Source organism: Neophocaena asiaeorientalis, unplaced genomic scaffold (genome assembly GCF_003031525.2).
Source record: "Neophocaena asiaeorientalis asiaeorientalis breed wild unplaced genomic scaffold, Neophocaena_asiaeorientalis_V1.1 scaffold114, whole genome shotgun sequence".
Taxonomy (NCBI): domain Eukaryota; kingdom Metazoa; phylum Chordata; class Mammalia; order Artiodactyla; family Phocoenidae; genus Neophocaena; species Neophocaena asiaeorientalis.
In genome coordinates, this window is record NW_020173116.1 from 7,317,899 (window position 1) to 7,327,859 (window position 9,961).

At 50.8% G+C, this 9,961-nt stretch overlaps 1 protein-coding gene across 1 annotated transcript in view; it reads right to left on the reverse strand.

The window, feature by feature from the left end:
* Positions 1-3,828: 3,828 nt before the first annotated feature.
* The window catches only part of ASTL (astacin like metalloendopeptidase), a 14,371-nt gene continuing 8,238 nt past the window's right edge, over positions 3,829-9,961 (reverse strand). Inside the window, exons 7-9 of the mRNA XM_024743964.1 lie at positions 9,398-9,479; positions 9,149-9,303; positions 3,829-4,160 (exon numbers count right to left, since the gene is read on the reverse strand). Coding sequence (XP_024599732.1) covers positions 3,829-4,160; positions 9,149-9,303; positions 9,398-9,479 — 569 coding nt within the window. The remainder of the gene's footprint in view (positions 4,161-9,148; positions 9,304-9,397; positions 9,480-9,961) is intronic.

Sequence of the window (9,961 nt, forward strand, 5' to 3'; positions counted from 1 at the left end):
CAGAGTAAAACACGCACTGCATCGACTGGCCTCGCTTTAAATTCACGACCGCAAATCTCTAGACTTCCCTAGTGGGCTCACTTACCCATGCTTCACAATCGGCATCCCCCTCCTGCCCACCCCCTACCCGTACGCTGTAACTTTGCTTTGTACTTAAGAGAAAATGGAAGCCATCTGGCAGACACCCATCCCCCAAGCACACCTGTATCCGAGTTGCATCTCCACTCTTAGGGCAAGTCCTTGGCATATGCCCTGGACCCCAACCCCTCTCATGTCCCCCAGGACGCTGCTCCTTCAATTACCCCCTCACCAGCTATCACTCCCCCACTCTAAGGGCCAGCTCCCTCCTTAAGGAGCCCTCCATGCCCCCCTGCAGCCTGGTCATTGTCTCTAATCCCTCACATTCTCCCCTTCACCCTTGTAGGACGTCTGCACCCCACCTTCCACTGAATCTCCTCCTGGTGGGTCATTTGTGACTCCACGCCAAGTGCCAGGCTCATTCTGAGTCCTGTTCTTAACTGTTTTTCAGCAGCATTTTATACGATGGACCCTTCCTAGGGGACACTCTGCTCCCTCCTCACAGGCCACTTCTCAGTTTCCTTTCCTTCTCCCAAATCCGAAATCAGTGATTCTCACAGAGTGACTTTTGCCCCTTCCTAGGGACATTTGGCAACGTCCGCAGACATTTTTGACTTTAACCACAGGAGGAAGGGGGTTGCTACTGGCATCTCGCGGGCAAAGGCCAAGGATGCTACCAAACATCGTACAAGGTTCAGGACACCGCCCCACACACTCCCTGACCCACCCATTTGACATCTAGTAGCCTCAGACTTCACACACCCATTTCCCCTGAACCAGGTCTCTCCTCTCAGTTCTCACTGCTGAGATGCCCTCAGCCCCTACATCCAACCGCAAGTGCGCTTGCCTCAACCTCCAAAACATACTCCCAAAGCACCCACTTCTGCCCCTTTCCATGACCCCACCACCTTCACCTGCACAACTGCAGTGGCTACCAGCTGTTCTTCCCGATTCCAATTCGTTTTCCAGGGAGTATCCGGCATGACTTTTTAAATTTTAAATCAGATCTTGTCACACCCTTCCTTAGAACCTTCCAGCAGCTGCTCCCTGTTGCTCGTGAAATAAAACCATCGCTTTCTGGCTGACCAGGCCTTGCCTGTCTCCCCCCGTCCACGCACACACATCCCATTCGCACCGGCCTGACACACCTTGCTTCTCCCTGCCTCAGGGCCTCTGCACTGGCTGCTCTTTCCCTGGATGTTCCCAGGGTAGCAATGAAATGCCAACAGCCTATAGAAATGTTCGCCCTCTGCCATCACTTATGAATCCCAGATGCTTTATTTGCCTGTTTACTGTCCATCCCTCTCCCTGTCACTGAATAAACTGGGAATAGAAAACATGCCTTGTTTCCCAAGTTATTCCCAGTGCCTATAACAGAGCCTGCCTGGCACCTAAATTCAATAGATGTGTGTTGGGGCTTCCCTGATGGCACAGTGGTTGAGAGTCTGCCTACCGATGCAGGGGACGCGGGTTCGTGCCCCGGTCCGGGAGGATCCCACGTGCCGCGGAGCAGCTGGGCCCGTGAGCCATGGCCGCTGAGCCTGCACGTCAGGAGCCTGTGCTCCGCAACGGGAGAGGCCACAACAGTGAGAGGCCCGCGTATCGCCAAAAAACACAAAACAAAAACAATAGATGTGTGTTGGATGAGTGAATAAATTGATGAGCGAGCCCACATTGCTGTGTGGTTGGGGATTGGAGAATAGGCTGTAGACTCTGGGAGGTGGCGGCTATCCACCGGGCTCTGGTTGACACCCCAGGGCCCCATACATATCACACCCTCCGTGCTGGGGCTCCAGGGGCTGGACCAGGGCTGGACCATCACAGGAAGGATGGGGCTCATGGAACAGGCCTGGGCCCAGAGCTGGCCTGGGGCCTGGGCTCTGTAGTGATAGGCAAGGAGAGGACAAGGACAGCTTTGTCCCTGATCACCCGCAAAGAAAGAGTAAGCAGTCTTCCCCATGAGCCAATAGGATCAGCCAGCCCCACCTCCCTCTCTGGAGAACCCAGAGTCCAAGATCAAAAGCCGCATCTTAACGGAGGCAGCCTCTGAGCTGGGAGGGCCTCATAGCACACAAAGCACATCGCCTTCTCTGACCCAGCGTGGCCACCGAGAAACCCCAGCTGGGTATCAGAGGCCTGGCTTGGCTATTCAGAGACCCACAGGTCGTGATACAGCCACACTTATTTCTGATAAATGGATATGTGTACTGTGTCTATCCTAGGGTTGGCCCAAAGTCTTTGCTTGGGAATCTCCCAGGGGAGCTGTCACCCTGCTGTGGCCAGAGCCTCTGCTCCCCTACTCTAAACTCTGATACCCCACGTCCCACGTTTGGGCACAAGACTTGGGAGAGCACCCCCAACCATGATCCTTCCCTGACACTAACACATGAGATCAGGCCCACGTTCAGTCTCAGAAAATCCTTGACTCGAGACTGAAACCCAAGATAGACTGAGGACAGGGGCTCCAGGCCTCCTGACACAGTGAAGAGGTTGGCAGAGGGCACGCCGCAGCCCTTCACGGCTGCACAGCCCTGTTCCCTTGGGCACAACCATTTGCTTCCCTGAGTCTCTTCCCTCCTCTGGAATATGGGTCTCACCACCTGAGGGTCCCAGGGCAATCGGGTATGAGGTAGTCAGAACAGTCAGCACCAGACTCCTGGAGCAAGTTCCCAACTTTATTTCTACCTTTTCCCAAGACACCTGAGGGACCTGGTCCCACTGGGATGGGCACGGGCTCCTGCTTCCCTTCTACCCCAGGCGGGCCCCGAGAACAGCACCACTGGGGGGCCCCCAGCTTGTCACTGGCATCCCTGGAGACTTTCTTTGCCCCGAGAACAGCCCTCACGGGGGAGGCCAGGAGCTGATGAGTGGGCTTTGCTGAAGACAGACCAGCAGGGGGACCCTACAGCCCCTTCCCACCTTCCGGGGCCTCCTCGGGCCAAGTCCCCGGGAGGGGCAGGCGGGTGTCGGACAGAGACCAGGTTCCTGGAGACAGCAACGCGGGGTGACAGCAGCTTTGAGCCCTGACTTCAGGGTCCTCGGGTTCTGGCCGTTTCCCACGTGCAGTCCTGGAGGGCCGCCACCTCTTCGTCTCCCTGGGCGGCAGGGGAGGAAGTTGGGCTCTGAAAGCCTCCTGGAGAGCAGGGCTGGAGGCTGTGGCTGCAGAGCCACATCCCCAGCACTCAGACATCAGGGAGCGAGGCTGCTCCCAGGGTCCCAGCCACTGGGTGCCCCTGCCCCAAGGCTGACCCGAGGGAGAGGGAGAGGTAGAGGTACCCTTAGCCCATGCTGGGGGGCTGGCCCTCAACTACAAGAGGGCTCCCAGAGGCCTTCAGGGAGGACCACCCCTCCAGATCCCTGTCCCTAGAGCCCTGAAGAGGTCATCTCCCATTCCCAGACGCCCCCAGGGCTGGGGCAGGAGACGGCAGCAGGCAGAGTCAGAAATCCCCCGGCAGGCCTGCCTTTCCCCGACAGATCTAGAGGGTCCCTCTGTCCCCAGGAGCTCTTGGGGGAACATGACAGGCAAACAAGGGGCAGAGGGAGAGGCCTGGGCCTTAGACAGGGTAGCCAGAGGGGCTGGAAGACAGGGGTGCTGCCTAGAGGGGCCAAGGGTTGTACAACCTGGCCACCCTGAGCATAGAATGCCCTTCCCGCTTGGGGGCAGAAGCCACAGGCTTGACCTCTGGGTGTCCTTATGAAGCGTTTTCTGGGGGCACGGGCTCCTGGCAGAGCAGGGTTCTCCAAAATAGCCTAGACGACTGCTGGCTGGTCTTCTGCTTCTAGAGATGGGTCTGGGGGTACAGCGGGCACTTGGGCCTGCCAGGACTGCTCCATGGCAATGCCAGGAACCACTGCTCCAGGCCTTGACCTTAGGGAAGAAGCTAGGGGCTGAGGGGGCCTTGCAGAGGCCTCCACACCAGAACTCCTCAGGGCTGGGGGCTTCCACACACGTGGGCTCTCTTCAGCCCCGAAACCCTCGGGGCCAGGGCTCCTGGATTCTGCCAACAGTGCCTTTAGGAGCTGCTGCAGGTACGGTCTAGACGTGGGAGTGGGGCTCCTACCATCGCTGTGGGTCTGGAGCCCTAGAGGAGGAAAGATAGGTTACGTCCCAGAATCACAGAGGGACAGTGTATGGCAGCTGCGAGAGCCAGAGCCCCCTTCAGCCTCATTCACAGTGACCTAGAACTCAGCTCACGGGATGCGATGACCCGCCACGCTCCTGCTATGCTACTGCCCAATGCCTTTGAGACCCTAACTCCCAACTCCCCCTTAGAGACAAGGACCACAGAGCCATCCCATTCCCTCCCTGCTTGGTCCCAGAGGTCACCAGCAGAAGGTCAGGCCACTGGGATCTTCCATGACCTCCCACCCACACCCCCGGCTGCTCTGATGGTCAAACCCCAGATCTAGCATTGCAGCCCATCACCCAGACCACCCGGGGCTGCTCTGTACAGGGCAACACCTCACCTCTCACCCATATCCGAGGCCTATTCCAGAACTTTTCCTACACTTGCAGCTATGCCCAAACCCAGGGCGTCAGCAGGACACACGTGAGCACGACCAGGCCCGTGTGCTCAGTGGGGTGGGTGTTGCTGGCCCTTCACTGCCCCTCCCGGACCACAGCTGGTTGCCACCGGCTGCTTTGTAAGACTCTTCATTTCAGGCCCAAGTTATCCGGCCATCGGCCCCAGCCCGCCTTCAGCACCACCCTCATCCCTGTCACTCCTGCCCACCCACCAAAGGCTTCCCGATGAGCCATACCTTCCATGCAAGGACACTGACCAATCTGAGCTGACATGCTTCAACCAGTGACTTCACAGCCCAGTCCCTGCCTGGACCTGCCAAGATCACACCCGCTAAAGTCACGGGTCCTGGCTGCCCACCCTCTGACGGCCGCCTCCTTTACTTCCAGCCCACTCGCTTCACTATCACGATCCTTCAGCCCCGCTGAGCCCCCAAACCCCTTCTTCTTGCCCCACAGCCTCCTTACTTCCAAACCCCTCTCCTCACCTGGCATGGGTTCCACAGCCCTCGGTGCAGCCCCTCCCTTGGAGACATCCCCAGGCACCTCCCCCTCTGTCAGAACTGCCCACAACACCCCAGTCCTAGAGGACCAGGTGACTAACCTACACCACGCCTCCACCAGCAGCCCAGCACCACCCGTGGCCCTGCCATGTGTCTCTCACGGGCTTCCTCTCCTGCTCTCCAGTCAGCAGCTTCACACCTTTTCCTTCGCATCCATCCTCTTCTCCCCAGCCTCTCGGCTGGAAACCTCACCTCACTCTTTATGCCGCCAAAGCCTGGGACGGAGCCCCTCACCTGCACATCAGGATCTGCACGTGAACTCGGATCTGTTCCCATCTTCTTCCTTCCATTAGGTCCAAGGAAGTTCCCCAGCTCCCAATGAGAGCAACTCCTCCCTGAATGTTCTAGATATTTTTCTTCCCCACCCCAATCCATTCCCCCTTCTCCACTGGGTCATTATTTCAGTATCCAAACTTGCTGTGTGTCCACCATCTTGATAAACTTTCCATTGACCCATGACCCCTTCTAGCCACCTCTCAGTTCTGTTCCTCATGTTAGTCAAGCCTCAAATAGTTACCCACGAAGCTCTTGCCACGTCTCCTTTTATTTTTAAAAAGGTATGTAATATTTGGGATTATATATAGGAAAGAATGGTCTACAAAATGGTGCTGGAACTAGATAGTCACATGCAAAATACATAGGATTAAATCTACATGACCTCGAGTTAGGCAAGTCCTTAGATATGACACCAAAAATACAGTGATAAAAGAATAGATGAGTTGGACTTCACATCAAAATTTTAAATGTCTATGTTCAAAGGACACCATCTAGAAAGTTAAACTATAACATGTGAGGAAATATTTCCAAATGATATATCTGATAAGGAACATGTATCTGGAATATATAAAGAATTCCTACAACTCACCAGTAAAAGACAACCCAACTGAAAAACGGGCAAAAGACTTGAACATTTTTCCAAAAATATACAGATGACCGATAAGCACATAAAGAGATGTTCAAAGTCATTAGGGAAATGCAAATCAAAGCTACAATGAGGGACGTCCTTGGTGGTCCAGTGGTTAAGACTGTGCTCCCAATGCAAGGGGCCCAGATTCGATCCCTGGTCAGGGAACTAGATCCCGCATGCCACAACTAAGAGCCCGCACACCGCAAATAAAAAGAGCCCACACACAGCAGCGAAGATCCCCCGTGCTGCAACGAACACCTAGCACAGCCAAATAAATAAATAAATATAAAAAAAAAAACTACAATGAGATATCACTTCACACCCACTTGCGGTGGTTATAATCAGAAAAATAAGTGTTGACACGGGCTTGCAGAAAGTGGAACCTTCATACATTGCCAGTAGAAATGAAAAATAGTGCAGCCAATTTGGAAAACAATTTAGCAGTTAAATATGGAGTCACCAAAGGACCCAGAAATTCCACTCCTAAGTATATATCCAAAGGAAAAGAAAATATATGCCCGGGGCTTCCCTGTTGCGCAGTGGTTGAGAATCTGCCTGCTAATGCAGGGGACACGGGTTTGAGCCCTGGCCTGGGAGGATCCCACATGCAGTGGAGCAACTAGGCCCGTGAGCCACAACTACTGAGCCTGCGCGTCTGGAGCCTGTGCTCCACAGCACGAGAGGCCGCGACAGTGAGAGGCTCCTGCACCACGATGAAGAGTGGCCCCCGCTTGCCACAACTAAAGAAAGCCTTCGCACAGAAACCAAGACCCAACGTAGCAAAAATAAATAAATTAATAAACTCCTACCCCCAACATCTAAAAAATATATATATATGTCCACATAAAATCTGACACATGAATGTTCACAGTACCATTATTCATAATAGCCTAAAAGTAGAAATAACCCAAAGATCCTTTGATAAATGGATAAACAAAATGTGGTATATCATTCAACAACAAAAATGAATGAAGTATAGTTGACCCTTGAACAACACAGCTGTGAACTGCATGGGTCCACTTATACGTGAATTTTTTTTTTTTCCAGTAAAATATTCACAGTACTACACGATACATGGTTGGTGTATCCAAGGATGCGGAGGACTGACTGTAAAGTTATAGGCAGATCTGACTGCACGGAGGGTCAGCACCCCTAACTCACGTCGATCAAGGGTCAACTGTACTGATACACACGGTAACATGGACGAACCTTGAAAACACGATGCTAAGTGAAGAAGCCAGTCACAAAAGACCACATACTGTATGATTCCATTTATATGAAATGTCCAGAGTAGGCAAAACTATAGAAACAGAATGTAGATTAGTGATTGCCTATGGCTGGAGTTGGGGGCACACACATGCAACAAGACCTAGGAGTAGGGTCATGGGGTGTATACACTTCAGCTTCATAAGATATCAGATTGTTTCCCAAAGTGGTTGTAGCAATTTACACTCCTATAGCAGAGTACGAATGTTATCACTGCTTCATATTCTTCTTAGTATTTGGTCGTATCTGACATTTAAATTTCTACCAATTTGGGGGTATAAAAAGGTACTGTGGTCTTTATTTGCATTTCCCCAATTATTAATGATGTTGAATATCTTGGGTTTCCCAATTCGGTTTCTTCTGTGAATTGCTTGTTAAGTCTCTCGCCTTTTCTACTTTGTGGGGTTTCTTCTTACTAAGTTCTAAAAGTTTTTTTTAATATACTTTGAGTACAATTAGTTACAATAATTCTCTTCTGATCTGTATCTTGTATTTTCACTTTTATGTCTTTTAATAAATAGTATTTATTATGATCAATGTAGTTGGATTTTTTAATTTTTCCAGCTTTGTCTCATGTTGCCTGTCTTATTTTTAAAGAGTCCTTACCTATTCCAAGGTCATGAAGACATTTTACTATATTTTCTTCTAAAAAGTTTTAGAGTTTTTTTTGGTTTACATGGAAGTCTTGTATACAACTAGAATTTCTGTGCATGATGAATTAGAAATTCATTTTTTTAAGTGAATAACTAGGGACTTCCCTGGTGGTGCAGTGGTTAAGAATCTGCCTGCCAATGCAAGTGGGCAATTATCTACCCTTGTACCAATGCTACACGTTTATATAAAGGTATTTTATATACATTCTGTGTACATATATGAATATATGCATTTATATATTTATATGCTATATATATATATATATATAAAGACATTTTATAATCTACGTAACTTCATGTCTGCTAGGGCAGTCCCTCCACTTTTATGTCTTCAGGAGTGTCTGGGCTATTATTGGCCTTTTGCATTTTTAATACAGATTTTAGACTCACTTGTCAAGATCTCCAAACTTATTGGGATTTTCAGCGGGAATTTATTGAGTCTGTAGATCAGTAGAGAATTACATTTTTCTATTGTCTTCCTTTTAATATGATACATCTCTGTATTTACTTAAGTATTCTTTAACGATTGTAATAAGGTTTTTTTCCATAAAGTTTTATATAGCTTCTGTCAGATTTACTCCTTAGAACTTTATCTTCACTATTATAATGGTATCTTTAAGAATTCTGTTTCCTAACTATTGATATACAGAAATAAAACTGATTTCTATATATTGATTATATTTACTTTTTAAAATTCTTATTAGTTCTAGTAATTTGTTTATAGATTGCTACTTTCAATGTAGTCATCTATGAATAGTGGCAATTTTTGCTTCCTTCCCAAACCTCAGACTTTTAATTTTGTCGTACCACAATGGCTAAGACTTTCACTACATTGTTGAAGAGATGGGACAATAATGGAAAAACTTGTCTTGGTCCCAATTTTAATGTTTTGACATTAAAAATGAGTTTTGCTCTGGGTTTTTGGTAGGTACGTTAAACTTTAAAAAGTGACCTCTATTCCTATATCTAACAGTTTTATAATCACCAGTGAGGGTTAATTTTTTCACGTGCGTTTTCTGCATCTCCTGCGGTGAGGCCCTGGTGATCTCCCCGTGCTCACCTCTACAGCCTCACCTCCTAGCACCCGACCCTCGCTCACACCACCTCAACACAGGAGCCTCCTTTGGCTCCCCAAATCACTCTGTCCCCTGTCACTCACCTTTTGCACGGGGATCACGGCCAAGCGGGCTGCAATCATAAAACTTGAGGACCCGTGCGATGTCAGAGGCGCTCAGGTTCCATCGCTGGCCAATTTGGACACTGGGGGCCCAGAGCGGCGTGATGGTGGGCATCCCGCGCCGGCTGAAGGCGAGCCTGAAACCCAAGCAGGCAGGGGCCTGAGTCCAGACCACGGCAGGAGCTGGCATGGCAGCGCAGAGGGAAGGAAGCAAGGAAAGGGGGTCCTCACCTCCCATAGTGCATCACTGACGAGTAGTCATAGGGCACCAACATGTTGCTGCTCCGAGATTTGATGAAGTTCATCTCAAAGCCTGAAAAAATACTTGGCGATGTGGGAAGAGGGCCAGGGGAGGAAGGGTAGGTGATAGGGGCTTTCTGGAAATGTACAACCTACCTGAGCCTAGGGGTCCAAAACTACAGCCAGATGTGCATCTCCCCACCCCCGCCACTGATCCCTGATCCCTGTCTCCTCCGTGCCCTGGGAGGGTTCCAGACCTGCACCAGCTGATGTGCAAGCACAGGGACCTGGTGGTGGCCCGCCATCGCCCCCTAAGACTTCTCTCCACCTTTCTCCTCCTCTCAAGCTCACCCTGTATGAGACTATCTTTATACGACCTGCAGCTTCCACGAAGACACACGCTGCTAAGAGTGTCTCGGACGCCCCCTACCGGCGAGATAAAGTGCCTACTCCCCTCCCCAGCCTTAGAGGCCGGGCCCTTGAGCCCATCGTGTGCGGTGGGGATAGCCCGTTCCCAGAAGCAAAGCCACCTGCTCCACCTGCCTCGGGCCAACA